Source organism: Perna viridis, chromosome 3 (genome assembly GCF_037379345.1).
Source record: "Perna viridis isolate PV_CMFRI_1.1 ecotype Kerala chromosome 3, ASM3737934v1, whole genome shotgun sequence".
NCBI classification, from domain to species: domain Eukaryota; kingdom Metazoa; phylum Mollusca; class Bivalvia; order Mytilida; family Mytilidae; genus Perna; species Perna viridis.
The window spans coordinates 40,999,166-41,023,254 of record NC_142447.1 but is presented as its reverse complement, the minus strand read 5'-3'; the positions used below and the strand labels follow the sequence as shown (position 1 = coordinate 41,023,254).

Here is a 24,089-nt window from a genome sequence, read left to right as displayed (position 1 = left end):
GAAAAAGGTAATCATTTAATGTACATACCATAGCCTCATGCATCTCCAAACCGAAATTTCAAGGTGTGGGTCCAATCTCACTTTGAAAATTCATCGAATATTGATAGTCAGTGATTCTCAGTGGAATTCATAGTTTGTAAGAAATGCTGATTCAAGTATTAGGAAATTTAAGGGCATCAACGCACGTGTACAGCCAGGAATACCAAAAGCGATAATACAAAAGAAGACCCAAAAATATATATTGATAAACGGAGTGTATAAATATACAGTGCTTTAAAACAAATGGTCATTCTTTAAAAGGACAAAGTTTTGATCGGTTTATTTAGGTTACAACTTGGTTACATGAATATTTTTGATTACTTTGAGGTCTTCTTGACTCAGTGCCTCAGCACTTTGATTACGTGGATGAAATTGGGGTGTTCGTCAAAATGTTGGGATCATTTTTTTTCTGTGATGGACAGGTGGATCGTTTTTTCTCTCATTTTGTAGTAGGAGAATCATTTTTTAGCTGTACGATTTAGTGTTTTGTATAAATGAAAAAAGAGAAGTCACACGATCCAGTCACTGAAGTATAGTGAGAGCCTATTTTTGACAATTCCCGCATCTTAATTGAAGAATTGTCAATCAATACATAGCACTTTTATTTGCAGAATTATAACAATGTATAACTTGTCTTGTACGCTTTTCCATATATTCACATATTTATATATCCTTGTAATGTTTCCGTTTGTACGGTTATAAAGTCAAAGCGATCCAAGTCATCTCCAGAAGGACTGTCACCTCGAATGGCTTTTACGTCTTCATTCTTACGGGACACACTAGTACTAGAGTCGTTTGATTCACCTGTTCTATCGTCTATACCATTGTACATGTGTTAAAATGTTAATTTTTCTCATGGTACTCTTGATTTCTTGTTGAATGTGTTTTTCAGGAACTATTCTGTCTCTTCATTAATAAATCCTCATGAAGTCACTTTTTGGCTGCATTTCTCTTGTCTCGGTCTTACAGTCTCTAACTCTTATGATTTATGACATTGCAGTACCTTTTTTTAACTATTCTGTATAAAGTGCTATACTGTAATGAATATCAAAAATGATTTTGAAGATTTAACACGATCTTGTATCATATATACATGTATGAATGATCTTGGTGAATGCTTTGATGAAGAAAAGGGTAAGTTGTTTGTATATATCTATTATATTTAACATACATTATGTAACCTTTCTTTCAATATTTAAACTTTAGAATTACCATTAGCTACGTAACTGACAGACGATCTGCTCTTTATCCGTTTGCTATCATATTGTCTTGTCATGCGCAATGTCGGTTTGCTTCAAAGGCAAATAACAGTAAGCCAAACCCCCTGAAGTCCATTTACGACCATTTCCACATACGCGAATGTTTAGAAATTTACATTGTCTGCAATAATTCCTAATGGCCAATTTCCGCCAATTAAAAAAAATATCTTGATATAAACTTTAAAGGTTTACCGGTTTTTAATACTGGATACGCAGACTAGGTACTGCAATACCGTACGGATGCAATAACAACATCAAAAGTATAGGAAACCTTTCAAGCCAATATAACAATAGCATAAATGTGATGAATTTATTTTACAAAAATCCAAGACGGGAAAGGAGTCATGGTCATCGTCACTATACGTCACCTAAGTTGCATGATGTCTCCATAGATGGTCTCCTTCCTTTCATACAAAAACCTGTTGGACTTCATCACATTAAAACCAAACTTAATTCTATACCTCTCACTCTACTACACTCCCTTTACAAAACAAGTTTTGACTCTCCTGTTTCTGACCCCACTTCATCATTATACAGACTTGTTGCCATCATTTTGGATATTGGTTTCCACATACTCATTAAACCAGTTTGTGTGAAAAGTCAAGATGAAGAAAAACGATCATTTCTTCCACTACCGTTTGTCAACAAAGGTATAGATGCAATTAATTTGGCTAACATCCTCCATCACGAAAACGTTACCAACAAAATTCCCCCATATTTCAAAGATAAATCCATACCAATTATTTCATATTCCTATACTTCACCCATTGCATCCAAAATTTTCAATTATAAAAGGCTATTGCAGAACCTCGACATTGAGGACTTCAAGGCTAAACCACCTGACTGTTCTTGCAAAACCTCTCCATTCAAATGTGGTCCTTCTGGTCACGTCGTTACTGGAGATTTAACCATTATCGAAAACGAATCTCTGCGTAATATCCTTTCTAAAGGTCCCAAGTACCGTGAACCACGCTCCATAAATTGGAATTATAACTTTAAAGTTCTTATGGATGCCGTCGAGGACTATGCAAGAAAATGGATAAAACGAGAACAAGAAGACATTGATTCTCTGTCAGAGTGGTTAAAGGCCGTGAGGTCTTTAATTTTTAAACGAATGAAAGTTTTAAGTAGGTCAATGAGTGCCAAAGCTACATCAGTTTTCAAAAACCCCGACGTGGCAAAAACATTGTCTACTATACATGACAAATATGTTGTCGTACCAGCAGACAAAGCCCAAAACAACATTGTTTTTGTCTGCAAAACGTTCTACACCCAATGTTTATTATCAGAGGTAGACGTAGAAAATAATAGCAGTGATAAGACCTATACTGCTACCACTCTCTCCAAAGAAGAGATTGTGGTAAACCATAAATCTGTGCTATCCTCTTTTGGTCTCTCTACCAAGGACGACGATTGTGATTTACCGTCTATGTACTGGATTCCTAAACTCCACAAGAACCCATCCAAACAACGTTTCATAGCTGGATCTGCAAAATGTACCACCAGACCTCTTTCAAAACTTTTAACTTCTGTACTCACAACTGTCAAAGAGGGTGTGAAGACCTACCACAACACGTGTTACTCCCGTAATGGTATTAACTCAATGTGGATCCTGAAAAATTCGAAAGATCTTTTGGAGACAATCAGTTCAAGACTATTATCTGAATATAATAGCATTAAAACCTACTGTTTTTTTTCAACACTGTGTACATCTCAGTTAAAATTCCTACTTAAAAACATTATACATCGTTGTTCTTTTTTTTTAAATAGTACACCTAGATACAAATATATAGTTCTTGGTAGAGATTCCTCATACTTTGTAAGAAATAATTCCAAATCATCTTCTTGAGGAGTCTGTTGCACTGACCCCATAATGACCTTTATCTAAGCCTTTTGATTGGTTGAAATTTTTTAAAGCGCTTCATTGAATTGGGATTTACACACAAAAAACTCGTGTGAAAAAAAGGTAGATGTGACTCTCGTCTGCCAATTTGTAAACATGGAGCGGTCAATTTCCTATTCCTGGTCGAATGGTTGTCTCTTTGACACATTCCCCATTTCCATTCTTTATTATATCTCACAGACAAATTAGGTAATAAAACAGTTATTAAATGGGTTGGATGCAATAGACCAGAACATTTGTCCTTTGGTACTGAGAATGATCAAGTGTTCTATTGCATGAGGCCACTTGATCATTCTCAGTACCTCAGGACAAATATTCTGGTCTATTGCATCCAACCCATTTAATAACTGTTTACTATGGAAGAAAATTGAACCAATTAATTAATAGTACCAATAAAATTCTCAGAAAACTAAATAGGATCCTTAAAAATAATTAGAGATGAAAATTGAAACATGAAACACAAATGTTCAATAATTCTTCAATGGTTTCAAAAGGTATTACCATTGTTAATTATTTAAATGTTAAACACAGAAATATTAGTAATCATGAGTAAATCTGACATACTATTTATCTGCGTAAATTACACTTTAATCCGACCATTTTTTCAGTAAGTTTAAGGGGACGACCAATAGATTCACGTGGGAGGGGGCTAACAGATTTTGAAAATAAATTATCTGTCTCTGATATTTAGGAAATAAATAATCTGGACTCATCATAGCAGAAAATAAAGTCTAATTTTGGAAATTGCATACCAGAAAATAAATATTCTGACATCCACAACACCTTCCACAAAAAATTCGGCTCGCTACACTCGCCATAGTTTCATAAATTAGAAAAGCATACATGTTTAAATACTCCACACGTTTTATACAACACCCTAATAGTATCCTGTGTCAATATTAAATACATATACATTCACATAATGACTTTACTGGGGTAGGGTAATATGTAGTAGTCCAAGGGCGGTTAGGGTCCACCATGCACTCCCCACTCATTAACTTCATGGTGATTTTAGGTACCTGTACACCTCCCATTACCGAATCAATTTGCCGCCAAATAATATTCTCAGATTTTTTTTCAGTATAAGCCTATATTTGTACCCCACTAGGTCAACAAGCCAAGATTTTTGTGCCTCGATTATATGAGCGTCCAAGTCTTTCTGGGACAGCATTGTGAACAAACTAAACAAATATATGCATCATCCTGTAGCCTAAAGTCTCAACTTTACAATGGTACCAAGAAAGTTGCGATAATACTTTGGGGTTCGGGGTAAAATGAAAAAAAATGTATCCCTATCCCACCACAATTAATCATTTTGGGTTCTTTTGATGAATTTTTACAAATTTTTAGGTCAGAATTTATCGAAAAATGCAAAAAATGGGATTTTATTGCTCAACTAATTTTAAAACACCTCAAAATTGGTGTCATTCGATAGATAATTCAATTTTCTACCTAAAAACATTTCATCATAAATTCGTTTAGGCACCACAGTAACATTAACATCAAAAGTGGAACATTCTCATCTGTTCCGTCTGATGTTATTTCAAAGCCCATAGTTAAGAAAATTGCGTCATGAGGATTAGAACTATCGCATTCGAGATTAGCTGGACTTGCTACAAGTCCCTCTCTTTATATTAAAGAATATATGAAAAAGTTTATTTATTGCATGTATCCCTCTGATAATAAGTCTACTAATTAGTCAGTAGAGAGGTTAATTAGATAGATTATATAATAAAGAAGTACTTATAGAGAAAACGGCAGTATTTATTTTCCTATAGCGGACAATACTAACCATTTCAAGTTTTTCAGTAATTTCTAATTAAAGCTAGGACTCAAAAACCAGTCTTTGTTATAGTACTTTCAGATCAAAAAATCACCATGGGAATAGAGGTTGACATCTTTTTTAAACCACCATCAAATGTTTGAAGGTACCGGAAGTTTTGCATTATTTTTTGGTTTAAGTAATTAAAAACATTTTAAACATTTCTTAAAAAATCGAAAAGAATGATTGAACTGATAATCAGTGCTATATGAAATTTGAATATGCAGGTGGGATGTAATCCTGAATATGAATATTATATATTAATTAACTCCTAACTTAGCTACACTAAACATACCCTGTCCAAAAGACAGACAGGAGATCGCATCGATCTCGAGGACTGCGCGGATGTGTGTAGGGGTGAAAATTGTTACATAATGTAGTTTCATTAATCATGTTTTCTTTAAAAAACAAACCAAAAATCAATGTTTTACCGCTTTTACAACGTAACGTAGCCACAGCTAAGAAAGAAGTTTCAAATACGTTATTACATATACACGTGTGGCGTATTCAAGTGAAGGTTCGGCAAGTTACTTGTGCATATGTTGGAATTTTTTTGTGCATTTAAATTTTGGCAGAAATGAGCAAATAATAATCTTGACCCTTTACAAAATCTTTGATCGGACCAGCTCCTTCTGGATCCGTCAATGAGTCTATACAGTTTGAAGTCTTTGTTCTTGTATACCTTCTGCTACGGAGTTCAAATTGTTCTTTATATAGAATGTTAATAGTCTTTACTTGTATCGACCGGAACATATTCATGTACCCTCTGTCTATCTAGAGAGGGAATATTGTAATTATTACTTAAGATAAGTAAAAATGTGCATTTTGATCTATTATCTTATGTTACGTGTACCAATGTACCAACAGCACAATATAGCAATACGATAGGAAGAGCTTTCTATTCATTAGAAAATCGGGTTTTAATCAACACCCTAATAGAAAGCCGCTCTTTGACGATTCTTCGGACTAATGTTTTATACTGTCTTATCTTCTTTTTTGTTATTCAGTATTTGTCTTTCCATTTTTGTCTTGCTCATTTGCGCTTTCCGATATGAAAAATGTTAATGATTCTCTGCTTTCATTCTATTCCATTGTCTCTTCCGTTTACATGTTCCATACTAGTAATTAATTGCAGAGACGAGTTTAAGTGTCCGGTTCCGGTTATCTAAAGAGAACATGTAACATTTCCTCCATGTTCGCTCGACGAAAAACGTTCGAAACGTCCAAAAAGTGAAATTTGGTCAAATCGCTAGACATTTGTTTTGTTCAAATTTTATCCGCTTTAAACTGCATAATCATGAAAAATGAAATATGTGTGTACATAACTGCATCTACAAAGTTTCATGATTTCATAGAAGGAATTGCAAATTGATTAAAGAATTACGTTGGAACATGCAGTTTCCTAAAAAAAAACGTGGACAATCAATGACTTCAGACATTTCTTGAGATATTTTCAAAAAGACATAACTTTCTTAGCTCACCTGGCCAAAGGCTAAGTAAGCTTATGCTATCACTTGGCGTCCGTCGTCGTCGCCGTTGAGATTTTTCGAAAATCTTCTCCTCTGAAACTACTAGACCGATAAAATAGAAACTTGGCTTGATTGTTCCTTAGAGTATTCTGCACAAAATGATCGATGGGATTTCTGATCAATGAAAAAAACATGGTCGGCGTTACTAAAAAAAATTACATAATCGTCTGTAGGCATTTTTTTGCAAATACATGTAACTTTCTGGCTGGGGTAATGTTGTTCAGCATCAAAACGATTTGTCAACTGATGTAGGAGGTATGACCACAGAAACAGCTTTTCATGATCCTCAAAATATTTATAATTCGGTGACCAAATTTTATAATCTGAATGGTTGATTTTCAGTTTTTGTATTAAATATAGATGCATTAAGAAAGCAATGACACAGCATTTTATTTGCGAACTTCCTGTATTGTTTATCTCCCCTAATTGACATAATCTTGCTGGAATCATTAAATGGCATATACATTATAAAAATAAGATATGATGATGTACGCAGATTTATGAACGCATGACCAGAAAACTTGACTAAACAATTCGGATCAGACGGACTCATTGTTCTTATTTGACAGCCCAATGAGAAGTCAAAAATATGCCTTTCTGGTTGCAATAAAGTTTTGCAGGAAAGCCAGGCACATATGTGCCATAATGCTTTAATGATAACCTTACCAAAGGCTTGGCTGATAAAGAAATAGATAAAAACATTGACAGAAAAGATATATTTTCTCTATATAAACCATTTTTGTTCTGACTGACTTCCACCTAATTGTGATGAAGGAATGTTGTTTGTTTTTTTTATTTTTCTAGCTTGAAATTCCAGTGACTAGGGTAATTAGTATTACTAGGGAAAAGACTGCCTTAATTATTCCCAATACCATAGGTTTTCAAATAGCTGGTAAAAAGATAATGCTGAGTCTGTTTTTGCCAATTGTATACAAATGTTGCTGTAAATTCAAAATGCATACATCCATATTTTGTGATTTTGCTGTCAAAGAGGTAAGCTCAATTTAAATTTTGCAACTGTTCAGAAATCCTTTTTTTTTGCAATGATGAAAGTTTGCGTGTTAGATAATTTATAACAATTTCAAGTCAGTCCTATTACAATGTCACAATAATTTCTGAATTACATGTACATAACAAAAAATCTGGAATATCGCAATTAAGTTTTTTAACATAAAAAAAACGTTGAAAAAAACATCCATTTCATTCTAACACCATTCTTTTTAAAAATTATATTCGAGTGTCCCGATTTATCTTGGCCAGCCTATATTCATACCGCTAACACTAACCTAAACATGTAAATATTCTGTATTTTAGTATATTTTGGATCATTCCTTTCAATAGACAGTACCTACAAATTTTTGTCAGTGGCTGGAAAAATCACATGAGTTGGTTAGTACAAGTTCTAATGAATACCTATGACATTATAAAGAAGGTGTCCCGAGGACTGAGACAGTTATCAAATTCACAGGGTTCAGAACATTACTTTTTATTAGGTCACCGGGTCGAAGGCCATTTGAGCTATTGTCATCACTTGGCGTCCGTCGTAGTGGTCGTCGTCCTTCGTCGTAATTGATTGATTGATTGATTGATCGTCGTTAACAATTTTTCAAAACTCTTCTCCTCTTGAACTACTTAGCCAATTGGAACCAAACTTGTTATAATGTTCTTTGGGATATCCTCATAGAACTGATGTGGGTGATTTTTGATCTGTCAAAAAATATGGCCGTCGTTACTAAAAATAGAACATAGGGGTTAGACAGTAGATTTTTGCATATATCTCCAAAACCGTTAGGTTCAGCCAAATTCTGATATGGGATTATAATAAGGTGTTCACCATAATGAGATCTATCTGTTAAGCCATGTTGGATTTATTGCCCTTTTTCGATGTATTTTGCTATTTTTAATATTATTTCTTTCAAAAATCTTCTGACACTACTGGACCAATGAGAACCCAATTTGGTATAAGTGTTCCTTAAGGTATCTTGCATAGAACTGATGTAGTGATTTTTGATCCGAGGAAACACATAGCTACTGTTACTAAAAATAGAACAAAGGGGTCGGAAGTTTTCTCACATATATCTCCAAAATCATTCCATTCAATTGCGGAAATGATCCTTATTATGAGATGCACAAAAGTCTCCAATGGATCAATATCTTGAAAACTGTAATAGATAGAATGAAACTTTTAGTTGATGAAATGATCCTTATGATAATGCCTACACAAATTTGTGGGTTTCAAAGTTTTCTGACGACTCCTTGTTAGAGTTTTGTCCTTGACAGGTAAAAAAATATGTTTTTAGCAATTTTCAGTCAATATCTTGAAAACTGAAATAGATAGAATAAAACTTTCAATTGATGAAATGATCCTTATGAAAAGTCCTACCAAAGTCAACTTGAGTCAAAATTGTCGGACAACTCCTTGTTAGAGTTATTGCGTTGAAAAAACAAAAAATTAACCAGGTGAGCGATTCAGGCTACTGGGAGCCTCTTGTTTGTTTGTACTGAAAAAAATATCCAGTACCGACGCAGAATTGCTGAAAGTATGAACATTTATAGGAAATATAAATCGGAATATAATATTGTGTAAATAAGAACTTAATTTAGTAATAAAATTTGACTACTGCACACTTTTAGAAATCTGACCATTTACTAACACGTTCATTTTTGCTTTGTATATTTATTTACCAAAATTAAACGCAATTTCGATAAATATCTCAAAAAGAACAAATGACATTAATCTTCCATGCAATTTTTTTGCGAATTTCCCACACTCTGTTGGAGCGCAATTTACTTTTATACTTTTTTTAACAAACAGTTTATTACACCTGACAGGTGGAATTTTGACATTATTACGGGTCTTTGATGAAAACTGATTTATTCAACGGGTCATAGTTTTCCTTTATTCGTTTGTCTACCCCGGACTTGACTTTTTATGAGCAACTCGGCGGGTGTTTCTAGAAAAGCAGATGACGCTTACCCTACAGGTGCACCTGGTCCATGCTCCCAGTTATTAGTGGAGTCCGAGTTGCTCATTTACTTTTGTTACTTTGTATGTATGATTTTAATTACTTTATGTTCTTTGTTGTGTATGTCTGTTTTCCATGTCTGGTCTTTGTCCCTGGATTACATTTTTTTTTATTACCGCTATAACATTGGTTCCCTTGATTACTCTTTGATAAGTTTAATTGATTATAAAATATTAGAAGATCCATTTGTGATAAATATTTCAGAAGTGAAAATTTGTCCTGATTGCAACAGTATACAGCTTTCACATTTTCACAATTTTAATTGTTTGCACTAGTCATTTAGAGTTCAGATAGGTGTACATGTGTTATTTCAACTCAGTTGCAATAGTGTACGTAATGTCTTTACGGCACAGAACAAGGAGTAGCTGGTAACGACTCAAGATATGTAGCAGAGAGAACCACTGCGATTTCCAAACAAGAATGGTCAGTATATGACTCAGATTGGTAAATGATTTCAGAGAATTCCAAGTCTCCCGATTCATATTTCTGCTTTGAACTACACATTCATGTTTGTATCTACTATGTGATCAAAAGATTGGAGTGATCATGTTGAACTTTTTTTAACCAACATATTACAATAACACTACACTGTATTTGATTCATCAGAAAATGTATATATTGTTCACACAAATTGTTTTTAAAAAAATGTTGTTATAAAATATTTCCGCTCATGTCATATTAGAGGAAGTTTTGTCGTTAGATTTTCACTGATCTCCATGAGAACGTCCAAAACATACCAGAGTGAAGAATACTTCACTAGCGTTTACCAGGAAATTAACTTTTTCACAACATGATTCATACTTTGAAGTGGGACATCCAATTGAGCCCAAACACCATCCGGTAATTGTGATCTCCTCTATATTTATAAATGGATATAACTTTGGTGGTGTTCGCCGTAATATTTATGAAATATCTATTCTTTTTGACTTAAGGTAAGTTCAAATGATATATTAAAAAAACTCTTCCCACCTTTCCTTGACGAAACCGTTTGAATACTTAGTTAAGATAGAGTGACTCGGACGGTTATGTATCAATAATACAAATAAGAAATTATATATAGCAGTCTTAATAAAGTTTATGTGTGCGTTTATATGTGTTTACAGTCCTATCGTAACTACAGTAGTTCAACGTTAGAATTATCAGTTCAGTCGATCACAGCATGATCTGTACTTTGAAGATAACTAATTGATTTGATTCGGAAGGGTAAAATGTTTTATAAGTTGAAAGAAGATCGCAGGTTTTAATGCAAAGACTCGAGAAAATGCAAGAATATGACACATTCCGAAGTATGTTATTAAGCCCATGTCATGTAAGTACAGTTTAGTTTCTCTCGGGAGTGGAGCACATTTTAGATCGATGTGAATTGATAGATATATTTTTATTTTTATTAGCCGCACCACCTTGTAACAGGATGTTGTGTGATAATGAAGTGTTTAGCTACTTAACCATGGCACTTATCATTGGTCATGTCCGACTCTCCCGAGGTTAGTTGTATACTTTTGGGAATATGGCCGCAACATTTTTAAAGGATGAATGCCGGTATTCGTATTATTATTCAAATAGTTATTTTTTTCTCACAAGAAGGAGTAAATGAAGTTCTACCAACCTACATAAGAGTTTGTGATCAGGTTTTTTTTTCAATTATGTTACATTCGAACGCTCCCAAATTTGTATACTGTAATGCCTAATTGTTAAACCTAATTAATTAAAGGTGCACTCGATTCTTTGACGAAGAATAACCAACACACTTTCAGTAATGCATGTCACTTAAAGCTTTTATGTCTAGTCTAGTCACGGCTTAAATTCTCTTGAGTAAAAACGTTCAGATTGATAATCGAGTTGATTGTTAATGAAAGTTTAACTATTAAATTATCAAAGAAAATGCAAAAAAAATATTTTGTTTCAGATCAGTCAGACACAATAACAATTAATGTACCCCTGAATATGACCGAGGCTGAATTAGTGTGTAACTCAACGGTAGCGGTATGTATAATATAAACAAAACAGTTATAGACGGAGACAATTGCCTGGATGTTATACTATTGACTATACATTGCGCTCAGTAGATTTCAATTGAACAATTTTTAAATAAATAATATGAGAAAAATAAATGTAACAAAAACTTCCGATAAAGTTGTAGTATCTTCAAAGCAAAATGTTTTAAAATTCTAACTGATTACCATATTCTGAATCCACGTAAGTTTTCTTTTACATTTTAAGGTAGCGTGGTTGCGAGAAAACGATGTTTTAGCTGAAGGAGGGATGTTAGTTACTATGGACAAGAGAATAGAAATATCGATTACCCGTGAAGTCAAGAAACTTAGTATAAAAGACATAATGAGTAACTACTCTGGAAACTATAGCTGTGTTGAGTATAAGATGGGAGTAGTAACAAATTACACAATAATCAAATACAACGTTGTAGTTACAGGTAAGAGAAAAAGGGTAATTAATAAATCAATGAAGTCTACACTCTTGGTTTTTCTTTAATGTCATTCCATTTTTCATATGTAACATTGACTAGTTATCACACATTGTTTGCACCTATTAAGCACGGAAATGTATTGTGTTTTGTTAAACAAAAATATAACAAATATCAAATCCCAGATTTCTCTTTCGAGGGTTTTTTGGTAAATGTCAAGAACATACTCAATAAATCCTTCAATACAATTGCATGCCGTGAAGTTGACTTTATTTGTTTTATTTTATTTAATACATGTACCTTTTCCATATAAATAAGAATATACGAGAAGAATATACGCTTGTTTTTCTTCATGTCAGTGCAGTGTTTGGTAGAACATATAGTTAGCACAGTTTCAAAACTTTCTGTAAAACCATATACAAGAGGCTTTTTTCGAATTTGGTGAAATCAAAAACACTGATTCGTTATATTTTCTTTTGGTGGTAAGATACCTAATTTATAATTGTTTCTGCTTTTATTTTATTGTTTATATGTTTTATAAAATCAATAAAAAATAAATTTGCTATTCCTAGTCCCAAATGCCCTAGAGCAAACCTGGCGAGATGGAATAGTCAACTCCCAACCATTTACCCTGTATTATTGAGATCTTTTAGTTTTAATTTAAAGAGATGGTGTAAGTTGAATTAAGCAAGATCTATAGGATTGTTTCAGTTGTTTGTTTTTTTTTTTTTATAACTTTAGCTCATTAACCACAAAACTACATGTGTTGTAGTGAAACTGACAATGGGTGACGTAGCAAGCAACATATCGGTATTAGAAGGAGACGACGCCAGGATGAGTTGCCCCGTGAATGGGCGACCAGCACCAAGTATTAAATGGTACATGGTTGGTGGAAATAAACCTACTGATATAATTGGCAAGTGAAAAACTTCTTATACCACCTTGCCAAGGTTAAAGTATTTTTAAAATATGTGTAAAAGTGGGTAGGTGAAGCCTAGATTATAACCAGTACCTAGTACAGACATAGAAATGTGGGTAGGTGAAGCCTAGATTATAACCAGTACCTAGTAGACATAGAAATGTGGGTAGGTGAAGCCTAGATTATAACCAGTACCTAGTATAGACAGAGAAATGTGGGTAGGTGAAGCCCAGATTATAACCAGTACAGACATAGAAATGTGGGTAGGTGAAGCCTAGATTATAACCAGTACCTAGTAGACATAGAAATGTGGGTAGGTGAAGCCTAGAATATAACCACTACCTAGTATAGACATAGAAATGTGGGTAGGTGAAGCCTAGATTATAACCAGTACCTAGTAGACATAGAAATGTGGGTAGGTGAAGCCTAGAATATAACCACTACCTAGTATAGACATAGAAATGTGGGTAGGTGAAGCCCAGATTATAACCAGTACAGACATAGAAATGTGGGTAGGTGAAGCCTAGATTATAACCAGTACCTAGTATAGACAGAGAAATGTGGGTAGGTGAAGCCCAGATTATAACCAGTACAGACATAGAAATGTGGGTAGGTGAAGCCTAGATTATAACCAGTACCTAGTAGACATAGAAATGTGGGTAGGTGAAGCCTAGAATATAACCACTACCTAGTATAGACATAGAAATGTGGGTAGGTGAAGCCTAGATTATAAGCAGTACCTAGTATAGACATATAAATATTTTGTTTTTTTAATGATTGTTGTTTTTATTTCTTTAATGTATTATAGTTAAATTGTAGAAGAGAAGCATTAGCTATTAGATTTATTATAAAGAATTTAATTGTTGCTTTATCTTCTAAAAATAAAAAAAAATAACATTTTTTGTGATTTAAAGTAATAGACTGCTGTAATAGTAGAAAAAAAAACTAAGTTCAGTTGATGAATTCTGTTATTCATATTCTTTATTTCAGATATCGGCATAAATGGGAAAATATTAGTTATAAAGAATTTCACACGACAATGTGCAGTAACATACATGTGTATTGCTAAAAGTAATTACAGTGATCCAGTTAATCTGACTATGACACCTACTCCTTTATGTAAGTCTGTAATGAATTGATATGTAATGATAGTTAATGCACGTGACTCTTGTTTTATAAACTGCTGAAGATATTCGGGTCATTGATATTCACGTCGTTAGATAACAGCTTTGGATTATTTTGTACTTTTCGGCTCCCACAAATCATAACAAATGTGTGTTCAATCAGAACTTCATTACGCAATATATCTCTTTTCAGTCTCGCCTGAAGTGGAGGCCAGTACTACAAACGAAAATGCAAGTAAGACATCAGACGTACTGCACATTCCGTCACGACTATATAAACCGGTTAAATTAATGTGCAAAATAGAAGCCAGTCCGTTTCACAATATAACATGGGCTCGTGATGGTTTATGGCTTGCAATTGTAAGAATAAAGAAAGGTGATATGACAGTTATAAAACATAATGAAAACGATAATATTACTGGGTTATATGACCACACGTTTAAGTTAAAACGCATGAATAAATCTAATACTTATTTTGCGTCGGTCGAATTTCCCTTAATATATTATAATATGTTCGCTAAGTATACTTGTATTACAGTAAATTCTTATGGCAGGGATGAAAAGAACTTCAACATTACTAAAGTGTGATACATTTATGAATCATTGTCAGTAATTATCAGCCACATAAACCAAGTAATTTGACCGACCCAAATGAGAGCATTTTTCAATGGCATAATATCAGTAAGTTAGCACAGGGAAACTCACTGAAAGGATTGAAAGATATCGGCTCTGTATTGTAACAAAATACGTACATTTTGTAATCCTGAACATTGCCTGTACGCTGTGGACATGTTGACAGCAGACGTTACCAAATCACGGATAGGCACAGATAATTAACACTGACATCATTACATATGACAAAGTGCAATATACGTTTGGAAACGTAAAGGAACATATATTTAGGTTGGGGTATGTGCTTGCCCTCATGGAAAACATGAAAAAAATATATATTTGTTATTTGCAATGGGCATTAAATTTAAGTCCAATTGCGAGGACAAAGAGTATTAATTTCATTTTTTATATTTGAAGAATACTTCAAGATTAAAAAATGCACGTTGTGTTCAGTTTCGATGGAATGTCATATCTTTATAAGAGAAAATCTTTCAACAAGCCACTGAAAACAATACATATTATTTCGTTGTTGTCGACCTTTCATTGTAATTAAAAATGCGAATAGAATCGTTAAATATACGCTTGTTTTCGAAACAAAAAACAAATGCAATTGTATTACACTGAGGCACAATATCGCGCTTCGCACAGTTACTTTTTCTCTTAATGACCAGATGATTTAAGCAAAATGAAACATTTATTTGGTTAAATCGATAACAACTCATGAATGAAAAAAAATAACACAAAATATACAATCAATGTAAATTACAGAAATTATAAATGATAATAAATTAAAACTATGGCCCATACATAGCATTAGAACAAAACGTCAACAAGATAATACTGGCTATATTTTGGCATCTACGTGTTTTCTCATGAGGATATGTGACTTATGACTTACAACCATATCTCCAGTAACATATTTTCTGTTACCCTTAACATCAATGCCGTTCAGAATAGATTTCAGTGTTTGAAAGAAACTACCTACAATGTAGGTAAACAGACATTTACTTGTGATAATAACCGAAAATTCATTAATGGTTCAAATTTCCGGCATTATTTTTAAATTGATCTGCCCCAATAGCGAAATTCATTGTGTGTCCACTTATAAGAATTTTTAAAGTTTGGTTATAAACGAATTAAACTAAGGCAGTTTTTCAGTAAGACATGTCTGATCAATAGAATAACAGTCTTACAATTTGATGTGTGAACCTTGTGACGAGGAAGGATATAGAGCACTAACTGTTGGCACCTGAAGTGTTTGTACTTTAGTTTTTTCGGATAAAGATGATATGTTACGAATACTGCAGCGACTTACTGCACTAGCCGGTCGTGATCTTCTGAAAAATTGCCCAAGAGAGTTTTTCAGTCTTCTGCCAAGAGAAACTATACTATTCCCTTGTGTATCCGAATTATGTGCGTCGTCCTGATTTTTCATCATTTTAGCTAATTGTGTTATATTTCTAAGGTTTTTCTGAGTTTTGAAACTTTTCCATGCTCTTTGTAAAGTCTTAGCTGCGACATCCTCCTTCTTTTTCATCATAGTACTGGAGGTTTTATTAGTTCTCACTCTTGTTGGAAATGTTTCATTGAATTTGATCGTTAGTTCGTCTTTTAATTGCTTAAACTCCTCGGTTTCCTCAACTTTACCTAGAACGTGAATTACAAGATGCATTAGAATGTCTAAACAATGTATTTTATCCCCTTGAACTATAGGAATATCGAATGCTACTAAAGCTATTTCATTTGGCATGGGTATTCCTAAAGGTTCGTCAAGGTCTGCTACAAAACTTGACAAATGGTCGTATTTTATGAATTGCGTTGCGAGGGGATCATAGCGCTCCCATACATTATAAAAAGCGTCGAAATCGTCCTCGGTAATACCAACCTCCTCCTGTTGATGGGCTTGATTGAAGTTTTCTAAAATCACAGCTATGTACGTGTTTATGATAATTAGATATGTGATTAAAATGTAAGAACACATGAATGCAATAGCCAACCACGGTGTGCCACAGTCTCCATTCTCTTGTTCTTTTAATGTACCATCAGGACGCGTAATATATTTATCGTTGCAGTCTGGGGGAGTTAGCAACAAAGGCTCCAATATGTCATTCCACCCAGCAGAAGTGGCAATTCTTAACAATAGCACAAAGCTGTTGCCAAAAGTCTTAAAATTGATAACATCCTCATCCAGAGCCCCACCAGTGATTTTTAAATGACCAAAACTTGACATTCCAATGATAGAGTATATGAACATTATCAAAGCAAGAAGTGCACCGATATTTACCAATGCTGGTAACGAAATGATTAAAGCAAATATTAGTTTTCGTATTCCTTTGGCACCTTTTATCATTCGGAGAACCCGACCAATCCGAAACACTCTTGCCACACGAAACAGTGTTGGTGAAATGGATACGTTCTTTAAGGCTTCCTCAAACCCACCAACTGGAATAAAAATGGAAAAGACTTAATTTTCTGGTGCATGATTTACAAGTTTTACCATTCACATTTAATACCGAAAAAAGGAGCTTGCAGATAGCAGAGGGTGGTTTAATGCTCCTTATTTGCATGAAATGTAACTATTTCTTCCTACGCCCCCCCCTACCGTGATTGTTTTTTACCCTTTTGTAACCAGGTACGTTGGATCCGTGCCCGTATTTGTGTTTACCATTGTAATCTTTTAAATACTAACATAGGAGTCGCGTTTTGGTTATTGTTTTAATCCTTCGGCAGTCATTATATATACGTTTTTTTTTTAATTTTAATTTTTGGTCGGTGTTAGCTCATTTAGAATTTTTGCTCGCTCTTTTGCATCCGTCAATTCTACATGTACATTTTGTTTGTTTGTTTTTTTTTGGGGGGGGGGTGGGGGGGTAATAATTTACACTTGGTCATTCATTTCTTCCAGATATGATGTATAATCGTGTCGAATATATTATTGAATATTAGAAAAACTGGGAGCAATGCTCTAGAAATTGACAACCCCGTTTCTCCGTTTGACGCACCTTTTGACATACCAATTGATTTGCATCAAAATCTAAAATAGATGTACAATGGGAATATGTAATACAAGGATCAATTTTCTCGTCCCGGATGTTTTTCTTTTGTGTCAAGACTATTCGGACTTTTTATTTTTGATTCCAGCCTGTCATGGATTCTTATTCATGATATATACAAATATGACAAGTAATTGCAATATTGAAGTGTATAGAAAAAACATACCACGATTTTTTTCAACAGATGCCCTTTTTTTACCGAATTGTCATTCTTGGATTTTTTTTACCATATGATATCATCTTGCCTATTTTTTTTCAAATTTAATCCTAGCCCCACCCCTAAAAATCAAATGGTTGCTCCCTTAGTGTAACTCTTGATTCTACTCCTACGAAATTTTCCACAAATCTTAGATTGAAAGATCTTAAGGTTTAATAAAATATCACAATGAAATGACTTGCAATGAAGTTGAAGATTTTCAGGGAAAAGAAGATATGACAAGTGTAACTACAAAAAATGGCTAAAAAGAAAAAAATAAGCTAATACACTACTATCTACTCATACTTATACTACACTTACCCAAGTTTCTCTGTGAACCCACTACAAATACGTTTCACTGGTAACAAACGGTAACGAAATCGGATTTTTTCTTTACAACAGGAACCAAATGATCAGAAACTCAAACATCGTTCTATTACTTTTATAGAGCCACATGAGTTCGTTGTGAAATACACGCCAGTCTTCTAAAGAAGACCAAGTATTTACTCGTGCCCATTTATTACATGAAATATGAGAGATAATAAATTTGCCATTCACAAAACACCGAATATCTCTCGAATTGACCGACCAGATTTACTAGCATATCCATCTACAACCATCTTAACTAGGGATTTAAAATGAAAACTTGAAATTATCCATATAGCAACAGGGGTAAGTTAGCGGGGGGGGGGACCCAGGATTTCATGTTGGAGAGGCATAAATAGAATTTTTCCGGACGAGAACATTTGTGGAATACAACCTTTCCCATGGATCTGTGCCTGGGCAAGCCTTGGAATCAAATAAGTCATAATAAACTTAGATCTATGTCTGGGCCAGAATTGGACTGAAATAAGTCCTCATGAACTTGGATCTGCACCTGGGCTAGCCTAGGAGTGATATGATTCCTAATAAAATCAATGCTTGAACCTAATTCAACCTCGCAGAAAATATACAACACCAATCTCAAAATATATTCAAAAGCCCTTGGATCTAACTGTATTTGCATTCGATCATACTCTTTTCATATAAAACACACAAAACTTTGCCAGATCTCTGTGAAATAATTAAAATAACAGTTCTATTCAAATGAAAAGACCACAATTTTCATTTTTGCCAGGTGTCTATATTATTTTCCTAACCTCAAATAAGGTTTTAGTTTAAATGTGGTGACAACTTCAGCATATAAATTGAAGAATACTTTCCAAACAGTTTTATTTTTAAAAGTCTTCATGGAATGTGTCAACATGAGAAAACAAACAATATTTCTGTGATTAGTTTCAACAATGAACAAGAAATTTTGTCCTTGACAGAAATTTTTATAGATATATTTCTGATAAAACATTAACAAGTGTATCATATGTACAAAAAACTGGTACTTATAATTTCATAAACAGAGAGTTACAAAGTTGTGAAAACCCAACAGTGTAGAAATATCAAAGCATAATTCAACTTCCAATTTTTTATCATGATAAACAGATTAGTATTAAATTAAATGCCTGTACTAGAATTTCACAGTTCTTCAAATTTAAAAAAAAATGTAAAAATGTGCTGTGTGAGATGGGTTTTACCAAGGTGATACAGTGTGATTGGTCAGACAGATAGACAAGAGGGAGAGAGTAGCCATGGACAATGAAAATGAAATGATCTCAGATATTTTCTATGCATATTATAATCACATGTCATCTTTCAATACATTTTTCACATCAGCACTTAATTGCATTTCATGACACAATACTTAAATCTTGAAATTAAATCAATAAAATGTTAGAAAAATGAAACCTGGACACAAATTTAACTTGGATTTTGTCAACAAATCAAATCTTAGTAAAACAGTAGACAATATTTGGTTTTAGATGAAATGAAAACCCCACAAAGAACAAAAATGAAACATCCACATTGAAAATTAGGCCAGTACATATAAAAGAACAGGCTTAATCTTCCTATCCTCTAAAATAACTGGATTTAAAAAGCAGAGACTTATTTGTCAAAAAAGGTAATAAGTGTGTCCTCATAAGAAGTGACCTTCTAAAATCACTAAAAGATGAAAATTATCAGTATTTTAAATACTTTCACTTCATATGGGGTTAAAATAAAATAAAAACAAAACAAAATGAAATAAATGAACATGAAAATTAAAAGTAGCAAGAAAGTAAAAAATATGAAGCTTTAATTCCCTGACAAGGAGAGCATTTTTTTAAGACTTGGATGGATAAAAAGGTGAAAGTCCTAATTAAACTTAACACTAGTAAAAAGATCACTGTCATCAAATGAGCAAAATGTCTCGGTGATGAAGTGAAACATAGGAAGGGAAGAACAAAATTTTCTCTTTATTGATATTAGTCAGCATGCATTATCATGGAGAAGAAATGAAGATAGAACATCTAGAAAAATAATTGAGTATTACATTCTAACTCAAACTTTCAGAGACAAATTAAAACACTAAATAATATCACTGAAATTCTTTAAAAAGAATACAAACAAAATATCACTGAACTTCTGTAAAATAAATACAAACTTAATATATAAAACAGAAACAATACAAAATACTAAAATTTCTAAATGAAGAATGTATATAGAAAATTATAAATGCATAATTGTAAAAATAAGACCAAATGTGCACAATCTAAGTTGAGCAAAATGTGTGAGGACGGAAAATTAAGCTAAACATGACAATGAAATAAAAACAATATTTTGATTTTAATTTAGGAAATACAAAGTTTAGAGTTTTCTTTCTTATGCATACCAGTAATACTGTAATCTTCATATAGCAAGGCCTACCAAAGACAATTTCTGTAAGTGTTTTTAGTTACACTGATCTCTTGTAAAACGTACAAGACTATTGTTATTTTTTCTGTGATTTGAATTTCTCAAATCTTCACAATTTGTAATTTTGGTAGGCTACCTACATGTTATGATAGAAACATCCATTGATCACAGAAACCATGCAAAGGATTTCTTATATTTTCAAGTCCATCAGGTCAGTAATTTTTGTTACTTGCATTTCTACCATTTCACATTCATTTCTTTTTATGTGAAAGAAAACAAAATGATACCAAACTTACTTTGCATAGTTTCATGGATATAGGGTTGGTTCTTGACACGGTAAATGCATACAGAATGACTAGGATAGGTAATGACTCCATAATATTAAAATTAAATGCACATCCTAAGTCATGGAAAATTTACAAATGAAGTGTACAATATTTTTGGCAATAATTTTGACAACACAAGCTGTCCTTATATCACAGTGTTAAAGGTGTACCCTCACTCAGTCACACAGAATACTGGTCAAGTGTTTCGTTGACAAAAACATAAATTAACATAAAAGGTCTGGGTATCAGAAATCTTCTCAAACTTCAGACTAACAAATCTATCATGAATGTTTGAATTGGTTTAGCATGGTAAGAATTATGTGAGAAGTACATCCATTCTATTTTAAACAAGTCTAATGTTGAGAAGGTTTATGAGACCTTGAACCTTGGACATGTTGACCTTGACAGAACTTAATGACCATCAAGGTACATTGTCCATAAAGAAGTTTTCTTAGCTTGCATAGAATTGCATGTTCCTTTTTCCAACTGAACTCAATAAACCTAGCTTAAGTTCTCAACATTTAAACAATAGCCCTATGTGGTTAATGAAACACTTGTACAGTCAGTTGTGAAGTACAGTGCTTCACTCATATCTTCACCTTATTGGAAGGTTCTATCATAAATCAATATCAGATTTGTGCTGCATGGCTGGATAGATTGACCCAACACTAGGTACATTTAATGTGTTCTTTTTCTTAGTCTGCCTAGTCAATGCAGTTGTACTTTTTGCACTAGAACGACTTGCCGCACTTGTTGGTCTAGATGAGCTGAAAAACTGACTTAAAGCACTACTAAGCCTTCTGCCTAAATTAACAATACTATTGCCTTTCTGAGCAGCCAACATCGCCTCCTCTTCTTGATGTTTCTGTAACTTAGCAAGCTGTGTAATGTTACGTAAACTCTTCTGAGTTTTCCAGCTTTTCCATGCACGCTGTAATGTCTTTGCAGCGACATCCTCCTTCTTTTTCATCATAGTTGATGAGGTTTTTGAAGTTTTGACTCTTGTTGGGAAAGTCTCAGAGAATTTTAATTCTAATTCTACCTTGAGCTGTTTGAACTCTTCGGTTTCTTCAACACGACCTAACACATGTTTTACAAGACTCATAAGAATATCTAAGCAATGTATTTTATCTCCTTCTACAATTGGAAGATCAAAGGCTACTAAAGCTATTTCATTTGGTTTTGGTATACCAAGAGGTTCATCAAGATCAGCAACAAAGCTTGTCAAATGGTCATATTTTATAAACTGTGTGGCCAGTGGGTCATATTTCTCCCACACAACATAAAACATGTCGAAGTCATCTTCAGTAATGCCCACTTCTTCTTGTTGGTGAGCTTGATTGAAATTCTCCAAAATTACAGCAATATATGTGTTGATTATAATTAAGAAAATGATCAAAATGTATGAACACATGAAGAAATATGCCAACCATGGTTGGCCACAATCACCATTCTCTTGTTTATATAAAGATCCATCTGGACGAGTGATATACTCATCATTACAATCAGGTGGCTGAATTAATAATGGTTCTAAAATATCATTCCAACCTGCTGAGGTCGAAAGTCGTAGCAATAATACAAAGCTACTGGCAAAAGTTTTGAAATTAACCACATCATCTAAAACACCGGTTATCTTAAGGTTTCCAAAACTAGACATACCAATTATAGCATAAATAAACATAATTAAACAAAGGAGTGCTCCAATATTCACAAGGGCAGGTAAGGAAATAATCAAAGCAAATAAGAGTTTCCTAATTCCTTTGGCTGCTTTGATCAATCGAAGTACACGTCCTATCCTAAATACACGAACTACGCGAAGAAGTGTTGGGGATACTGACAGACTTTCTAATATGTCCTCTAAAATAATAGCTGAAAGACAAATATGAGTAAGTCAAATAAAATGTGCTCTAATAATACCAGTACATTACAGTGCTAATGTAAAGTAATAAGGAAAAAAATACACTACTATTTGTTAAAATTGGTTCAATAATCTAGGAGACATACCCCCTCAGTAATGACGCTCAAGGAAGTTTGGTCATAGTTGCAAAGTAAAAACAATATAAATCTCCATAAAGAGTACAAGGGCTTTTGGATGTTGTAATATAACAGAGTTGGAGAAGAGAGTAAGATATTCTACGAGTCTTTTTTTATTTCAAGCTACAAAACTACTACACTCTTAATACAGCTACATTGGCTACACATTATACAAGCTATAACTGATACATTTTCTAGGTTATCTATTTTTAGATTGCCTTTAAGGAAGAGGAAAAAGTGATTGAATTTATACTTTTTTTCATTTTGAAATGTAATAGATGAAAAGATGTTGGGAATAATCATATCCGTTACTCAATTTATCATATGTACAGAAATAGGAGTACATCACTCTGAAGCAAAATAACAACAGCTGTTTGAGTGATAGATACAAACCACATCTAGAAATATATTTCAGAAGCCTATAGTGTACTGTGAGCACTCAAAAATTGACTGACACAATGTCAATTTCTACCAAAAATACTGACGTTCTACCAAATAATATTACCTGTTTCCTGCAGTATTAGAACTAAGAGAAGACTATCAGTGTTAATTTCACATGCAAAAGACAATCATTACATGTTAAAAACATCATGCAAGTGCAAAAAAAAAATGTAAAAACAGAGGGTGTATGTCTCCCAGACAGTCATATAACATAATCAAAATATAATTTTTATAGTATTTACGTTATCAAATTAACACAATTGGAAACTTATTATCTACATAACTTTTTTGAGGTACCATACAATTCATAGTTTATAGAGATCATGTTTTTGTTACTAAGTTTTCCAGTTATTCTATTAATGTTCCACAACTGCATACAGCAACTTACAAATTCGTGAATTTATCAATGACTATGCAATTTCAGATTACATTTTATAAAATGTTGTCTCGCATAACATTATCTGATATCAGAGGTTAATTGTTTGTATGTACAGATATGACATTAATTGTTCCGCATCAACCTTAACACTGCTGTTAATTGAGTTTTTGATACTGTTTGAGTATGATTTTTTGTGTTCATTGTTGTCATGAATTCCCCCCTTTTTTCATCATTTCCTT

The 24,089-nt window shown here is 33.3% G+C and overlaps 2 protein-coding genes and 1 pseudogene across 5 annotated transcripts in view; 1 reads left to right on the top strand and 2 right to left on the bottom strand.

The window, feature by feature from the left end:
- The first annotated feature begins 9,535 nt into the window (after positions 1–9,535).
- On the top strand, positions 9,536–15,114 carry LOC148622277 (protein CEPU-1-like). 2 transcript variants are annotated; one of them, XM_088572020.1, is made up of 7 exons: positions 9,536–10,510; positions 10,970–11,117; positions 11,485–11,561; positions 11,799–12,009; positions 12,773–12,916; positions 13,910–14,038; positions 14,237–15,114. In XM_088572020.1, exons 2-7 carry the CDS (start codon positions 11,108–11,110, stop codon positions 14,629–14,631), a joined length of 966 nt encoding a protein of 321 aa, XP_088428146.1. In that variant the 5' UTR covers positions 9,536–10,510; positions 10,970–11,107; the 3' UTR covers positions 14,632–15,114. The 2 variants fall into 2 exon arrangements, with proteins under 2 accessions (XP_088428146.1, XP_088428145.1); XM_088572019.1 differs by having other exon boundaries at positions 9,755–10,510; positions 10,970–11,062.
- Positions 15,115–15,250: 136 nt separating this feature from the next.
- On the bottom strand, positions 15,251–24,057 carry LOC148622276 (sodium channel protein 1 brain pseudogene; annotated as a pseudogene). Of its 2 annotated transcripts, none has more exons than XR_015920615.1 (2): positions 23,536–24,057; positions 15,251–17,097 (listed from the first exon to the last, which is right to left on the bottom strand). The product of XR_015920615.1 is annotated as a sodium channel protein 1 brain pseudogene, transcript variant X2 (transcript). The 2 variants fall into 2 exon arrangements; XR_015920614.1 differs by lacking the exon at positions 23,536–24,057 and adding an exon at positions 18,226–18,975.
- Positions 19,100–24,089, bottom strand: part of LOC148622275 (sodium channel protein 1 brain-like) — a 56,007-nt gene continuing 51,017 nt past the window's right edge. Inside the window, exon 34 of the mRNA XM_088572018.1 lies at positions 19,100–22,865. Coding sequence (XP_088428144.1) covers positions 21,613–22,865 — 1,253 coding nt within the window. The 3' untranslated portion in view covers positions 19,100–21,612. The remainder of the gene's footprint in view (positions 22,866–24,089) is intronic.

Coding starts and splice junctions, on each gene's coding strand:
- LOC148622277 (XM_088572019.1), top strand. CDS start 10,990: ATGTTGTGTGATAATGAAGTGTTTAGCTACTTAACCATGGCACTTATC. Junction 11,063..11,484: donor TCATGTCCGACTCTCCCGAG/GTTAGTTGTATA, acceptor ATTTTGTTTCAG/ATCAGTCAGACACAATAACA. Junction 14,039..14,236: donor TATGACACCTACTCCTTTAT/GTAAGTCTGTAA, acceptor ATCTCTTTTCAG/TCTCGCCTGAAGTGGAGGCC.